Consider the following 16,313-nt stretch of genomic DNA (forward strand, 5'->3'; position numbering starts at 1 on the left):
ACTGTCCTTGGGGCTTGGACCACCAGTGAGTGCCCTGTTGAGGGCTGAGTGTTGCTTGTGCAGCCATGGCACACCGGAACATAGTTGACATGATCCGGCCGGACGTGTTCACACCTCGAGAATACCAAGTGCAGCTGCTGGAGAGTGCCAAGCATGAGAATAGCATCATCTGCCTCAAAACAGGCAGTGGGAAGACATTTATTGCCATCATGCTCATCAAGGAAATGGCTCCAGCCATCAGAAAGTAAGCTGGGTCCCAGTTGACCAGTATGCTATATCATGTTTCTGATCTACTGCACCAATCTTTTCCAGCCTTCTCAGCTCTTATCCACAGTTTGCCTAGGTGATATAAAACACTGCTTATGCATCCACCAAATAATTTTTTCAAAGACATCCATCCACTGCAGACATTTTTTCCTAATGAATACAGTGTCCAACACACAACACATGTTCCCACACAGGCCATCAGCAGAGGGAGGCCAGCATGATTTTTCCTGGTGAACACCATGTCCAAAACACTTTTTTTGTGGTCCTAAGCAGGCTGTGGGCTGAGGGTGGCCAGTGAACATTGTTCCTCTTGAACACATTGTACATCCAATACACCTCTGTGTGTTCCTGGTAGGCTGTGGGCAAAGGGTGGCCAGCAAACATTGTTCCTGGTGAACACCTCCACCTTTTGTCCCTGGTGTACCTCCACCGCACCTCTGTGTGTTCCTGGCAGGCGGTGGGCAGAGGGCGGCCGGCAGAGTTTTTCCTGGTGACCATGTGTACCTCCACCACAGCTCTGTGTGTTCCTGACAGGCCATGGGCAGAGGGCGGCCAGCGGACGTTTTTCCTGGTGAACACGGTGCCACTGGTGGCGCAGCAGGCGGCCGCCATTGAGCAGCACACAGACCTCGTCGTGGGCCAGTTTGTGGGCAGTAGCACGCTGGATGCATGGAACAAGCGCGACTGGGATACGCACTTGGAGCAAAATCAGGTGAGGTCAGGTGGAAGCGGTGTCACTCATCAGTTACTTCGGGCGGGACTGTATGCATGAACACGCCGATTCGAGTTCGGGGGCAAAGATCTGAAGTCAGCGTGCTTCTCGTTGCGACGCGTTCCGAGGTTTACCTCGTGTTTCGTTAGAAACGCGCTACGGAGAATTTATACTGCTTTGCAGTGAAAACTTCTGGCCCCTAGCATAAGCAAAAAACCTGTTTTTTGTCTTTAATTTTACCCCAAGCTAGAAGCGCAGTTGCGGAGATGGCATGTGACATTGAGTACAGTGTCCGATCGCCCCCGCCCCACCCGCAGGTGCTGGTCATGTCGTCGCAGATCTTCTGCAACATGCTGGAGCACGGCTTCGTGGACCCGTCCAGAGTGAACCTGTTGATCCTGGACGAGTGCCACCACGCCGTCAAATCTAGCCCAATGCGACAGGTGGGTCAGCCGGCGGCGCGTGCGGCTGTCAAATCCTGCCGCCTGTCCGTTTTGGCTGTCGACGGCTGCATCGGTGGCTCGTGCCGCCCTGAGGGGTGAGCAGCAGACGCTGAAGCACCGGACTCGCTCCCCGATAGACGCCACCGCTGGGCGTGATGTCCACAGGTGGACCTGTGTATCTCTGGGACAGTACTGCCTCCTCTCCCTCTCCTCGCGTGGCGTTTGTCCCGGTCTTGTGTCCCTGGCCGACGCCGTGCGGCCGCTGCCGACAGATCATGCGCCTGGTGCACCACACGCCGGCCGAGCGGCGGCCCAAAGTGCTCGGCATGTCAGCCTCTATCGTCAGCAGCAAGATCTCTCCGGCTAAGCTGCAGACGGCCGTCGAGGCGCTGGAGGAGACGATGGGCTGCGTGCTGCGCACCGCCGATGACACGGCCTCCGTCACCCAGTGGGTGATGACGCCGGCCGTGGGGCCGCGCCCTGCCGCCGGCTGGCGCTGTGCGGCCGTGGCCAGCTGTTCGGGGTTCGATCCGGTGTACTGGGGGTTGTTCAGATGGGTGGGTTGGGTTGGGGAGGAGGAGGGGGCGAAATGGGCTGGGCGGCCGATGCGACCCAAACTCAGTCATTTTCAATGTCGCATTAGTACGGGAGGTACTTGACCAGGGTACTTTGTTCGGCTGGTGTGAGTTGTTTTGCGCCGTCGGACATCTTGCTGGCCCGCTGTCTAACGTCTCTCCCGAATACGCGGCTTGCCCCGGTGCCTGGTGCGGTGGGTGTTGTGTCTGGATATGTCGTCTGAGACCTGTCGTGTCATCTAAGCTGACATTGCCGCGCCCGTGCGCCGGCCAGATACGCCACGCGGCCGCAGGAGATGGTGGTGGAGTGCGACGACTTCAACAAGCCAACGAAGCTGCACCAGCAGCTGCTGGCAGTGGCCAACCGCTGCATGCACTTCCTCACCACGCACCGCTACTGCCCGCACGAGATCTACGGAGAAGACTATGCGGAGTTTCTCCGCGGCGTTCCGGATCCCATCGTGGAGCCCAAGCAGATCATGAAGGACTTCTTATATATACTGAACACGCTCGGTCAGTGGCGCTCTCCTGACGGACTACCACACAACAGTGTGTGCGCTGAGATGCGGCAATGCCTGCCTCATGCGGCAGTGTGTTAGGGCCACTTCCTTGGTCGATGCTCCAGATCTCAGCGAACACAGCCTTTGGAGCTAGTGAGTTGTGACTGATTTGAAGTCAGTACCATTTAGGTTGCGCGTTTGGGTAGTTCTCCCAAACGCTTGGGTAGTTTTCCCAAACGCTTGGGTGCATTTTTGCTGGATACGGCGGTGGATTATCCTTACTCACTCATTTTCAGTGTGGCTGGGAGGTTTTACACGATACTTTGACACGAGTTTTCAGAGTAAATACCTAGGTATTGCGATTTTATTGTAATGCACTGTCATATTGCTTGTTGAACGACAGCCGAAGATCTAGCAAACAAGTGACTGGCCACCGACCAAGGCCGCGTACACGCAGTAAAGGTATACGGCCCCGATAGTTTCCTCTTCCCGTGGTGTATGTAGAGCGTGCGTAAAATGAGTACCATGAAATGTATATGAGATCTGTCCATCAAGTAAAACTGTGGCGCAGTACGCGTGCCACTCCAATGAAGACCACTCCCTCACACGGTCTACGGATCTCAACTCGCCATGAAATGGCCGGGCGATGGCACGCGTAACAACCGAATCCCCAATACTGGCTGATTGTGGATGACAATCACCTGCATCAAAGCTCCCTGAATTTCACTTGATCTTCACGTTGTTCAGGAGAGCGTCTGTTGTAAATTAGCAAGAAGCAGAAATGGTGCACCCATCAAAAGCCAAAACAGTTTCTTATCTAGCAGCGTAAAAAATAACTGAAAATAGCTAGTAAGAGTGAAAGTTGTTTTTTAACACGGGACGGGTCTTTCAAAGCCCGACAGTGGTCAAAAGAAAACAGCACATATCTGAGTCACACACGTATCTAAAATCATACCTGTTTTTGTCAATTTTAAGACCGTGATTAGCAAATACACGCTTTTTGCTATGCAGTTGCTGAACATAGTGCGGATGATTGAACATGGAAGGTCTGTAAAAGCAAGGTAGGGTGTCTTCATGTCTCATTCATCACGAACAATCTGCCGTGAAGCTTCTACGTAGAAATTAAGTATTTGCGGGATGTAGTTTGACCCGTAGCATACCCATTGTAGATGGCAGAATGTCGGCCAGTCGGTGGCAGATTGCCATGCTAGAAATAATCCATGGCATGTTCACACCGAAAGTCGGTTTACGTTCTTGATTGGAATCGATCTGAGGGTGCATCGCCAGCCGTGGAATGTCACAACCAGTGTATCAACTGGAATGACACAAACCAACGGGTGACAGGGATCAGAACGTGATGCATGGTGGGACAGAAGTGCACCTTGTTGAGGCAACGAATGACTCGATCTGTGATCATCAAATTGACGGCAAGTCAGGAAACAATCCAAATCCACTGCGAAACGAAATGAAGTCAGCGCAGAAAGCGAGTTATAAACAGCTGACTTCCGCAGCATTAATACACCTTGGCGGTGTAGCGTAGTTGTGACTCGCAGGTTAAGTCATTTTGAGGTCGGGCCAAAACTCAAATTTTGACCTGCAATAGGGTTACCATACAAGGAATTCAACCATGATGCATCAAATGGCGAAAGCTCCGCCTCGATCAGAGCAGAAGGTTATGCAAACTGAGTTGTTTGTAAGGAAGGAATTTGGGAGTGTGTCAAACTGGCACCTTTCGACTTGACCTTGTGTCAACATATACGCAATTGGGGGAGGTAATCATTTTTGACGCAGAGCATTGTTATGGCCAATGCAGTCGCTGGCGCTCTATAAAAGAGGCGTGACAACGCGCGTCGCGCTCCCTTAAAAAAAATTGTGCATCGAATAGTCAAATGTTTGCGCCGAGTGAAGCAATGAGTTCCGAGGATTAAACTGTTAGCAAAACAAAAAAAGTATTTAAAATGGGCGACCTTTGACCTGACCTATGGTCACTACATTTGGCTGTCAGATGTGGCGTATCAAATGGTTAAGGCTCGACATCGATCGGAGCAAAGCTTTCTGAAATCTGAGTAGGCGGCTTTTGCACGCGGTATTTCGCATTATCGTTTTAACGTGTTTTACCCTAGGTCGGCTCACCATATTGCCATCCCATTCTCGTTTTAGCACGCTGAACCGATTGGGGAAGGTTTCAAAGCGATTAGATGGGCGGTGTCTGATAGCGCATCTGTGTGCTAGCTTGATTCCTGCTAACGAATGCCGTCCGTCCGTCCCGATGGCGCAGTTGGTTAGAGTGTCCGCCCTACGACCCATCGTCTCGTGGCGACGCGGGGTCGCGTCGCCTTGAGTTTTAATGTTTGAACCTGGAGATTGGTTTACTGAAGAAAGAAGTGATCTTTATCACTGCCACCTTCGGCGGCGGCCGACTATGGCGTAACGCGCCGCTCAGCCATTCCTACCACAGTGTGTACTATGGTGCGTGGTGTCCTGCAGGAGCGTGGTGTGCCGACCGGGCCGCCATCTACTTCATGGTGGAGGTGGAAAAGATGAAGCGGAAGACGGCGTATGACCGGCACTTCCTACTGCTCGGCATGGTGTTCTCCGACCTCGTGCGCATCAGGTATCTCTGATCAGTCCAGATTTTGGGCGTGAAATGTGTCTGCCAATGTGTCCGTGGTGAGCTACATACACGATAGACGGCATGGACCGGCTCCGGTGGCCTGTTTTTTTTTCTGGGGTTATTTTCTGTACATATGGTGTTGGCGCATTGATAAGTTTATTGTCAGCAACGAGAGTGGCGCGGAATTTGTCTCATTCTAGATGGAGCGGACTGGACACGTTTGGATGCATCTTGTCCGTGAACATGCTTCCTCCGCGCCAGACGTTGTGACTGACTGCGAACCCTGTGCCGTTCCGTTGCTCTACACGTGGTGTTTCGCGCAGGACACTCTGCGACCATGTGTTTGAGGAGCTGGACCTGCGCGAGCAGATCAGCCGCTACTCCAGCCCCAAGGTCCTGCGGTTGATCGAGATCCTGCGGGAGTTCGCGCCGCCGCCGCCGCCGCCGCCACCGCCACCGCCACCGCCCGAACAGGAGCTGAACGGGCGAGGAGAGGCTGCCGCCGACTGCGGTCAGGAGGCTCAGGAGATGGCCCCGCCGGGGGCTCTGGCTGGCGGGGAGGCCCCACCGATGGGGTCGGCCTCGGACGCAGCTCCGTCGCAGGTGACACCGAGCCAGCCGAGCCAGCCGGGCCAGCCGGGCCAGCCGAGCCAGCCGAGCCTGTCGAGTCAGCCGAGCCAGCCGAGCCAGCCGGGCCAGCCGGGCCGGTCGGACGGCAGTGCGTCAGCTCGCCAGCCACCGGCGTCACGCTTCTCCTACAACCCGGACGACCCGCTGTCCGTGTGCGGCCTGGTGTTTGTGCAGCAGCGCATCACAGCCAAGGTGCTCTACCGGCTGATCATGGTGAGCGGGCGACGGGACCGCGTTGCTCTGTGGTCTGGTGGTGCGGCGCAGACCACTGCCGGCCGTTGGCCAGCTACCTCTTAATGCGGCGCCAGGTGTAACGGTGGACTCCGCTGCTGCCCCCCGGCGACCAGGCAGACCCTGCTGTCGCTGATGGTGCCCCAACTTGTCGGCGAACGTTGCAGTTTCCATCACGCTGTGTATGTGGCGTGTTTCCGACAGCAGTCGCATATTGATTAGGAGCCTCACATTCGGTCACCGTCGTTTATGGAGACATCCTTGGCAGACAGCCGCCGCCTGGAGGATAGTTGTCAATTGCTTGCCTGTGGTACCTCTTGGATAGATCCTCTCGTCACAGACTATGTCGTGTAACTCGTCCCACCCCTCGTCCTCTGTTGTCATCCCGTGGATATCAGCTGTGCACCGGTGCGGAGGGGGGGGGGGGGGGGGGCAGCACGACTGTCACGCCGGCGCTGCCACACCTGGCGCTGACCCCTGACGTCGGCCGCCCTGCCGCAGGAGATGCGCGAGGCCATGCCGGAGCTGGCCTTCCTGTACCCGCAGTATATCGTCGGTGGTAGCCGCGGCTCATACACGGCGCCGGCTGAGGTGGGCGAGGCCGAACGGCGCAAGCAGGAGGACGTGCTGCGCAGGTGGGAGTCACCGCGCTCAGGCGGGAACTGGCCAGGGACGGGCATGGGCTGGCCAGGAACGGGCATGGGCTGGGCAGGGACAAACATGGGCTGGGCAGGGACAAGCATGGGCTGGCCAGGGACGGGCATGGACTGGGCAGGGACAGGCATGGGCTGGCCAGGAATGGGCATGGGCTGGGCAGGGACAGGCCTGGGCTGGCCATGGACGGGCATGGGCTGGCCAGGGACGCGCATAGGCTGGCCAGGGACGGGCATGGGCTGGCCAGGGACGGGCATAGGCTGGCCAGGGACGGGCATGGCCTGGGCATGGACGGGCATGGGCTGGGCGGGGATTGGGATCGAAACTCGCCAGCGGCCAGCACGGAAAGGAATTATGATGATAAGTAGGGCTTTGCCTCCCACCGGCTGTCAGGGCCATTGCAAGACGAGGTGCCTTCATTAGGTACCATGGAGGGGGGGGGGGCGGGGGGGGGGGGCGACAGTAGTTTGGCCGAGACCCGAATCCAGCACTGAGAAGTCCAGAGACGAGCGCTCTTACCACTACACCGCCGCCGCTTCCAGTAGGGGACTGGCGGAAAGCTTGCTACGGGCTGGCAGGGAGCATCGTGGACTGGCGGAGGACGCCAGGAACTGGCACAGGCCACCAGAGGCTGGCAGGGGGCACGGACTGGGAGAGAACTCACCAGGGACTGACGGAGCACCAGAGACTGGCAGTGGGGGGGGGGGGGGGGGCAGGCAGAGGGTCGTTTCGCCAGCTGCCGTCTGCAGCGTGCTGAGGCGCCGCCGGCCGCCGCCCTGGGGTCGCGGCGGCTGGCCGGACGCTGCGCCGACTGGGCCGGGTCTCAGCCTGAGCCGGGGGACTGTGCGGCAGGTTCCGCAGCTACGAGTGCAACCTGCTCGTCTCCACGTCGGTGCTGGAGGAGGGCGTGGACATCCCGCGCTGCAACCTGGTCGTGCGCTTCGACGCGCCGGCCGAGTACCGCGCCTACGTGCAGTCGAAGGGGCGCGCGCGCGCCGCCCAGGCCCACTACCTGCTGATGGTGACCAACGCCGACCGCGATCAGCTGCTGCACGATCTGGCCAACTACTACGTCATTGAGAAGGTGGGCGATGTGCGTGGGTGCATTCTCGGCGCTGGGCAGGACGTGGTCCGCCGCCCCCGGCGCTGCTGGGATCGACTGGCCGTCGCCGCGCTGTCGCTCTTGACACCGCTGGCTTCCGGTCAGCTGAGTACGCGCTGATGAGGCAACGGGTTCAGCTGGCCCCACGCCTGTCAGTGTTGGGACCTGTGCACGCTCCGACGGCCAGAACTGGCTGTGAGGTTTCTAAAACTGTTCCGCGGGTAATTCCGTGAGGGTGTGTCGACGGTCTACGCGAACTAATATAACCAGATCATTTAACTGGAGCGCGATGCGTGTTTACAGCTCTGTCGTAACATCTGACATCATGCCGCTTAAACAGGTCAGATGTTGCCTAAAAAAGCAGTAACGCCGCGCGGCCAGGGGACTGCCCTTGTATTTGGCCCGTCTGAGCAGCTGATCAGAGGCGGGTCCTGACTGCGACGTGCACACATTGCAGCTCCTGTTAACGCACAGTCAGGAGGGCAGCGAGGAGCCGAGCGAGACGGATCAACAGCGCTCGCTGGCCGAACGGTACATACAGCCGTACCGGCCAGCCGGTGGCCCCTTCTCAGTCATCGTCACCCGCAACTCGGCCATCGCTCTCGTCAACAGGTGGGTCTCCCGAGCCAGCGTCGGGGCTGGGCTGCTGCGGGAGCTGTCCGCACGGCAGCTCCGACCGGAACGGGACCCGTCTCGAGACCTGTCTCCGGCCTGGCGAGGATGCTGTACGTGTCCGCCAGCAGGCTCCCAGCGCCGTCTGTGCTGGCCCCCTCTGGCCCAGCCGCCGCCAATGACGCACCCCCCCCCCCCCTCTGACCCGGCCGCCGCCACTGACGTCCCCCCTCTGGCCCGGTCGCTGCCACTGACGGCCCCCTCCGACCCGTTCGCTGCCCTGCCGTCGATGAGCCGCCGCCACTGACGTCCCCCCTCTGGCCCGGTCGCTGCCACTGACGGCCCCCTCCGACCCGTTCGCTGCCCTGCCGTCGATGAGCCGCCGCCACTGACGTCCCCCCTCTGGCCCGGTCGCTGCCACTGACGGCCCCCTCTGACCCGTTCGCTGCCCTGCCGTCGATGAGCCGCCGCCACTGACGTCCCCCCTCTGGCCCGGTCGCTGCCACTGACGGCCCCCTCTGACCCGTTCGCTGCCCTGCCGTCGATGAGCCGCCGCCACTGACGGCCCCCCTCTGGTCCGGTCGCTGCCACTGACGGCCCCCTCTGACCCGTTCGCTGCCCTGCCGTCGATGAGCCGCCGCCACTGACGGCCCCCCTCTGGCCCGGTCGCTGCCACTGACGGCCCCCTCTGACCCGTTCGCTGCCCTGCCGTCGATGAGCCGCCGCCACTGACGGCCCCCCTCTGGTCCGGCCGTCCCAGGTACTGCTCACGTCTGCCGAGCGACACGTTCACCCGGCTGACGCCGCACTGGACGATGGACGAGCGGCCAGCGGACGAGGAGAGCGCCGGATCGCCCCTGCAGTGGCGCTGCACACTTCGCCTGCCCATCAACTCGCCCGTGAAGGATGTCGTTGAGGTGGGCGGGGCTAACATCGGTACCCGGACTGAAGCTGGCATCAGGACGCACGCTGGTCACCACAACCCTGACCCCGTGTGTTACCAACCGGCCCTGACACCGGGTCTTGCGCCGGTCACCTTCACCCTGACCCTGTGTGACACTTGACACCGTGTGTTACCGACCGGCCTCGACATCAGGTATCAGGTCATGCGCCGGTCACCTTCACCCTGACCCTGTGTGACACTTGACACCGTGTGTTACCGACCGGCCTCGACATCAGGTCATGCGCCAGTCACCTTCACCCTGACCCTGTGTGACACGGGTTCCCGGGTCGTTCCCCACACCGATGTTAGCACGCGCTCGGGTGGGGGGTCGAATTGATCCCCCCCCCCGAAGGTTTTCGGAGTGGTTTCCGAGCGGGGCGGCTATTTAGCTGTAGGCAATTGAATAGCAGATCGTTTGGTATCAGAAACTTAGATGCACCTTGTAAGGTCGCTGCCCTACCGCAGGTCAAAGTCAAGCCATGAATTAAGCAAAGTAGATGTCTTGGAATCGTTCACTGTGATGCCACAACGGAATGTTAGGCGAAGCCATGCATCTGAGATGCTTTCTTAGACAACACAACGATTGAATGAACAAATTCCATTGATCTAAGATCAAGCATGAAGGTCAGACGATGGTCAAAACCAACCTGTTCCATTACTCTAGACATTGCTGTATGGAGTAGTTTCTGGTGCTCATTTGACATTTATTGATAACGAGGACGGCATCACAAATCTTCCATAGACTTTTTAAAGGTCAGAATAGGACACTGACCTAAAATGACCCTGGTCAACACTTTGTCTTTAGGAACACACTGCGAAGTGTAATCTTTGCCGGTTATTCAAACGCAAAACTCAAAGCAGTTTTACATGATTTTTGGTTGCCATGACCTTCAAAAAGCCAAACAAGGCCGCTGATCCTCAATGAGCATGATAAATTTTCCTTAGAACCATTGTCGAGGTTCTGGGGGCACTTTAGGGACCAGCCTGGAGTTTGAACTTGTTTGAACTTATTTGACCCGAAGGTCATGACCTGGGAACCTCAAACTTTGACCTAAGTGAGTTCACATACGGGCAAACACATCCTGTGAATTCCGTGTCTCTAGCTCTTACTTCCTGAGGTCTTAGGGGTCAACTTGACCCCCACCCGAGCGAAGGTTATCCAGCCGGCCACCCGGACGCGTGTAAGAGCCCCGGACAGCCGTGCCGTGGGAGCTGAACTCGCGCGCGCCGTTGCCAGGGCGACTGGTTCCCGAGCAAGTTACTGGCGCGCCAGTCGGCGGCGCTGCGCATGTGCCGCGTGGTGCACGAGGCCGGCGAGCTGGACGACCACCTGCTGCCCATCGGCAAGGAGGCGCTGCTCGACGAGGGGCCCGACGAGCAGCGCGAGTGGGTGCCCGACGGCGCGCCGCGGCCGGGCACCACCAAACGGCGACAGTACTACAAGAAACAGGTGGGCGGGCGGGTGTGGGCGGGACTCGCCTCGCGGGACGCTCTGGGGGGAGAGGGGGGCTGCAGATCATCTGTGGAGCGTTACCTGGCTGTTGTTGGAGAAAACATAACTGACACGTACCGACATTCGTGCCGTGGTAGGCTGTCGTATGCTATCTGCGCTCTGTCCATTGTCGGACTAGGTCTGACCGTAATGGTGTGTGTTCTTATGTCTGACTGTGGACCTGTGCGGCTGCAGTCAGCGCCTCCGCTGTCGGGGGAGCCGCTGCAGGCCGGCCAGCGCTGCTTCCTGTACCAGTTCGACATGCGCCTGACCTGCCCCATCCCGGAGGATCAGAACACGCGCGGTCGTCGCCTCTTCCATCCGGAGAACCACCCGCGCCGGCTCGGTCTGCTGACCGCCAGCGAACTGCCTCAGGTGGGTGGCGTCCTGCCCTACCTTGTCTTGCCTTGCCCTGCCCCTGCCCCTGCCCCTGCCCCTGCCCCTGCCCCTGCCCCTGCCCTGCCCTGCTCTGTCCTGCCCTGCCCCATCCCACCCTGCCCCTGCCCTGTGCCCGGCCCTGTCCTGCATTGCCCTGCGCTGCCTTGCCCCTGCCCTGCTCTGCCCCACCCTGCCCCGCCCCTGCCCCTACCCCTGCTCTGCCCTGCCCTGCCCCACCCCACCCCTGCCCTGCGCCCGGCCCTGCCCTGCCCTGCCCTGCCCTGCCCTGCCCTGCCCTGCCCTGCCTTGCCCTGCCCTGCTCTCCCTGCTCTTCCTCTTCCCCCTTACCCCGCCCTGCCCTGCCCCGCCCCACTTCTGCTCTGCCCCTGTCCCTGCGACTGATCTCGGGGCTGTTGCTGTACGCCTCAGGCCGATGACAGAGCCGCCCGCCCGCGCTGCGCCTACCTGCAGTGCCGTCACTGCTCACCGCCGTATTCCTGGTGTCATGTGCAAGAGCCTGTCTGCCGCGACCGTACGCTGACCGCGGCGCGCTTCCCTAAATCACGTGTGCATAAAGCTACGAGCGCTGCCCTTTATTGTATTGGCCGGTACGATTGATCGTTCACCTTTTTTAATAGTCACATCTATTACTTTAACGAAATCACCTGGCTGATATAAGCCGTCGTCAGTGCTGGGACTGTGTACTGGTCCGTTGTAGTTTTGCTTGAACTGTGTACTGGTCCGCGGCAGTACTGCTTGGACTGTGTACTGGTCCGTCGCAGTGCCGCTTGGACTGCGTACTGGTCCGTCACAGTGCTGCTGGGACTGTATACCGGTCCGTGGCAGTGCTGCTTGGACTGTGTGCTGGTCCGTGGCAGTGCTGCTGGAACTGTGTACTGGTCCGTGGCCGTGCTGCTTGGACTGTGTACTGGTCCGTGGCCGTGCTGCTGGGACTGTGTACTGGTCCGTGGCAGTGCTGCTGGGACTGTGTACTGGTCCGTGGCCGTGCTGCTTGGACTGTGTACTGGTCCGTGGCCGTGCTGCTTGGACTGTGTACTGGTCCGTGGCCGTGCTGCTGGGACTGTGTACTGGTCCGTGGCAGTGCTGCTGGGACTGTGTACTGGTCCGTGGCAGTGCTGCTGGGACTGTGTACAGGTCCGTGGCAGTGCTGCTGGGACTGTGTACTGGTCCGTGGCAGTGCTGCTGGGACTGTGTACTGGTCCGTGGCCGTGCTGCTGGAACTGTGTACTGGTCCGTGGCGGTGCTGCTTGGACTGTGTACTGGTCCGTGGCCGTGCTGCTGGGACTGTGTACTGGTCCGCGGCAGTGCTGCTGGGACTGTGTACTGGTCCGTGGCAGTGCTGCTGGGACTGTGTACTGGTCCGTGGCCGTGCTGCTGGAACTGTGTACTGGTCCGTGGCGGTGCTGCTTGGACTGTGTACTGGTCCGTGGCCGTGCTGCTGGGACTGTGTACTGGTCCGTGGCAGAGTCGGCCGCTGACCGGAGTTGGCCGCCGCCAGGTGTGCGCGTTCCCGATCTTCACGCGCTCGGGTGAGGTGGTGGTGAACGTGCGCCTGGTGACGGCCGAACTGCGGCCCGACGCTGACCAGCTGCGCCAGCTGGCCGCCTTCCACCGGTTCGTCTTCTCGGGCGTGCTGCGCCTGGAGAAGTTCCCCATGCGCTTCGTGCCAGCTGAGAGCTGCAGCGCCTTCTTCGTGGTGCCCATCAACTCCGGTGAGCCGGCTGGGGATGCGATTGGAATCACAGAGGATCCTGTGCTGGGGTGAAGCAGCTATACGGCTCAACCTGCTTTGCAGCGTGCTGACGTTTAGCAGCATTCCAATGGAAGCTGTGTGTCCGTGTGCCAGGCGTCATACGTGCGTTTAAGGCTGTGGTATGGTGCTACGTCGCACGGCTGCTATATCTTTTGGATGTCGCCCTGGCTGCCGTCCACACCTCCCCGGCTGGCTGACCTTACCGCACTGCTGGTGTCCACGCCAGGCTGGCTGCCAGGCCTTACCACATTGCTTGCGTCTACACCTCTTCGACTGCCGGGCCTTCTCCCACGACTGCTATCCACGCCAGGCTGGCTGCCTGGCCTCACCGCGCTGCTGCTGTCCCCCACCAGGCTGGCTGCCGGACCTTTGTCTTCGGAGGGCCTTCGCGTGACCCCCGTATAAGTCGTGTGAAGTGCTTACCGAGCCGTCACCGGTCTGCCGACGCGTCCCCAGACGGTGCGGACGGCCTGGCGCTGGACTGGACCTTCCTGGACCAGGTGACGCCTCATTACGACGACCAGCTGCTGCCGCTGAGCGACGAGCAGCGGCGAGACTTCCAGTTCAGTCGCCAAACGTTCCACGACGCCGTCATCATGCCCTGGTACCGCAACCAGGACCAGCCGCAGGTGTGTGTCGGCGCCCTCGCCCCCGGTCGGCGCGCGTCACACTCTCTGCTCTCCGCGGGAGGGGCTCGTTGCTGATAAGTCGGCGTGCTCTTGCCATATTTTGTGCCCAGGGTCGGCGACGAGCCGAGGTCATCGGGTTATCGATCGTCGGGTCGCTGAGATAAACGGCAGCTGGAGGTTACTGTCTTCCGGCAGTTCTGATTGTTTGGGACATGTCATTGTGTTGCACCATTTGTTTGCCGGCAGTTCTTCTACGTGGCTGAGATATGTCATCAGCTGAACCCGGGCTCCGAGTTCCCGGACGACCAGTTCCAGACCTTCACCGAGTACTACCACAGCAAGTACGGCATCCGCATCCAGAACCAGAAGCAGCCACTGCTGGACGTGGACCACACGTCGGCCCGCCTAAACCTGCTGACGCCGAGGTGGGCTCTCTGTCCGCAGGCAGTCGACAGCACCTTCTGGGGACAATAGACCGTCTGCCGTCATTGCCGTCATTCTCCGATGTGCGTATTTGATGTAGGGTAGTACAAGGGCTATTGAAGCGTCTTATGGGATATTTTACATATGAGCTATGTATTTATAAGTTTGGTCGCATTTATGCGTCAGGTAAATGGTATGCACTGATGTTGTGTGGTAGGTTCGGCCTTCAAAGCCGCGTTGATGGCCTGACACGGCTCCGTGGCTGGCTTGGTGGGGACTCCCGCCGCCTGACGCCCGGCCTGCCGCCGACGGCGCCGCCTGCCGGCAGGTTCGTCAACCGCAAGGGCGTGGCGCTGCCGGCGGCCAGCTCGGAGACCAAGCGGGCCAAGCGCGAGTCCCTGCAGCAGAAGCAGATCCTGGTGCCCGAGCTGTGCACGGTGCACCCACTGCCGGCGTCCCTGTGGCGCAAGGTGGTCACGCTGCCCTCGGTGCTGTATCGACTCAACGGCCTGCTGGTGGCCGACGGTCTGCGGCGGCGCGTGGCGCTCGAGGTGCACCTGGGCACGTCTCACCTGCCGCCAGGTATGATCGACGCCGCCGACCGGGCCCGGCCCAGCCCAGCCCAGCCCAGCCCAGCCCAGCCCAGCCCAACCGGGCCGGGCTGGGCTGGGCGCTGCTAGCGGCGCTGAGCGCAGCTCGGTCGCCGCAAGCTAGAGTTGGTCCGTTTGTGGGATATGGCACTGGGAGGATAGAGGTGTTTCAGGTAGAGACGGGTGCGTGGTGGACGCTATGTGTTACACCTGGCGTATGTGCGGATCTGGGACTTGTAAGAGCTGTCTCGTTCACCTGGTGGGATATGTCGACCGCGGTATGCCCAGTTCTGCAGCTTGATCAGACGTGTGACAACCTATGAAGTTCTCTAACGTTTCAGTAGGGATGCTCGCGGATGTATCAGTAACTCATGCCCAATTATAGCCAGTTTGTTACAAAGATGAGTGGCATGAGCGAGCAACGCTGTTAACGAGATTTTCGTGTCTATATTCAGACGCTCTGGGTACCTATATTCATACCAGTGCTGCACCAGACGGCGTAGCGTGTTGTGCAGTGGCCGGTATGGCCGACCGCAGCGCGTGCCGGGCGGGCCGCCGTGGCCGGCCGTCGCGCCGGGACTCTGTGGTGTGTGACACCCCGCGGGCGCGCGCGGCGTAGGCGCCAGCTGGCCGCAGCTCGACTTCGGCTGGAGTCTGGCTGAAGTGCTGCAGCGTCGGGACAAGACCTCAGAGCTCGCCGGCGAGGCGCCGGCCGCGGCCCCCGACCGCGACGCCGGCTCGCCGCCGAAGATCGCGAGCAAGGAGCTCGCAGACAAGAAGACGGCCGTCGAGGCCAAACGGCTCCGCGGGCCGCAGTTCGATATTGGTGAGGTGTGGTCAGCGTCGTATGTCCCGCTAAATTTAACTGGCAAACAGGTGGGACTTGACGCCTCGCAAGGTAGGCTGGTCTGAACCGCGCGGAATGGTCTGAAATTGAGCTATGGATCAGCAAAAGATGGTCTGGAAGTCCCATCGTAAAGTCCTGCCGTGGTGTTCACAGTTCTGCCAAGCATGCAGACCGCCTGTTGGAGCAGTGCGACTGCGACCACTATCGGCTGGTGTTATGATGGCATTATGATGATGAATGGAATATTGGGGACGATTTAGATGGTGCCTTGAATGAGACGACCCTCCCGGCAGGCACTTGGAGTAACGACTTGCTGGGGTGCGCTCCGCCGTCGGCCGACGAGCTGGACCTGGCGGTGCTGGGGCCAGATCTGGCGCTGCCAGCGGCCGTCACGCTGCTGGCGGAGCCGGCCGCCGACGCCGAGCTGGCTGCCGTCGACTGGGGCGCGGCGCCCGGCGCCGGCGGCGTCCGCTACGGCTCGCCCACGTACCTGAGCGGCGGCGGCGGCGGCGGCGGCGGCTGGGACGGTTGGGGCGATTCGAACGCCGGCCGGCCGGCCAGCCCCGGCTCGGACGAGTCCGAGCTGAGCGACACCAGCTCCGACCAGGACCAGGACGAGGACGAGGCGGAGCCGGAGCCGCGGCCGGCCGCCCCGCCCCCCGAACCCGAAGAGGAGGACGTGTTCGACTTCGACGAAAACTTCGTCACGGTGGAGGCGGTGCGCGAGCGCATGGAGCGGAAGGTAGAGGAGGCACGGCGTCGAATCGGCCGTCGTTGCCTTCTGCCGGCCGATGGTACGCTCGAGCAGCTGTTGCTCGGCCGTCGTCAGCAGCAGTCGGTCGCCGCCGTCACCTCGCCGCCGCCGCCGCCGCCGCCGCCGCCGCCGTCGCCGCCGCC

General features: G+C 60.4%; 1 protein-coding gene across 1 annotated transcript in view; it reads left to right on the plus strand.

Moving 5' to 3' along the window:
• Positions 1-16,313, plus strand: part of Dcr-1 (Endoribonuclease Dcr-1) — a 23,011-nt gene continuing 6,698 nt past the window's right edge. Inside the window, exons 1-20 of the mRNA XM_037231806.1 lie at positions 1-244; positions 802-979; positions 1,297-1,422; positions 1,695-1,870; positions 2,272-2,510; positions 4,985-5,111; positions 5,435-5,954; positions 6,474-6,607; positions 7,479-7,710; positions 8,186-8,340; positions 9,101-9,257; positions 10,521-10,733; positions 10,971-11,150; positions 12,673-12,886; positions 13,384-13,556; positions 13,803-13,981; positions 14,308-14,561; positions 15,189-15,395; positions 15,710-15,837; positions 16,090-16,158. Coding sequence (XP_037087701.1) covers positions 66-244; positions 802-979; positions 1,297-1,422; positions 1,695-1,870; positions 2,272-2,510; positions 4,985-5,111; positions 5,435-5,954; positions 6,474-6,607; positions 7,479-7,710; positions 8,186-8,340; positions 9,101-9,257; positions 10,521-10,733; positions 10,971-11,150; positions 12,673-12,886; positions 13,384-13,556; positions 13,803-13,981; positions 14,308-14,561; positions 15,189-15,395; positions 15,710-15,837; positions 16,090-16,158 — 3,840 coding nt within the window. The 5' untranslated portion in view covers positions 1-65. The remainder of the gene's footprint in view (positions 245-801; positions 980-1,296; positions 1,423-1,694; positions 1,871-2,271; positions 2,511-4,984; positions 5,112-5,434; positions 5,955-6,473; positions 6,608-7,478; positions 7,711-8,185; positions 8,341-9,100; positions 9,258-10,520; positions 10,734-10,970; positions 11,151-12,672; positions 12,887-13,383; positions 13,557-13,802; positions 13,982-14,307; positions 14,562-15,188; positions 15,396-15,709; positions 15,838-16,089; positions 16,159-16,313) is intronic.

This window comes from Pollicipes pollicipes, unplaced genomic scaffold, assembly GCF_011947565.3.
Source record: "Pollicipes pollicipes isolate AB1234 unplaced genomic scaffold, Ppol_2.1 Scaffold_6686;HRSCAF=7923_pilon_pilon_pilon, whole genome shotgun sequence".
NCBI classification, from domain to species: Eukaryota; Metazoa; Arthropoda; class Thecostraca; order Pollicipedomorpha; family Pollicipedidae; genus Pollicipes; species Pollicipes pollicipes.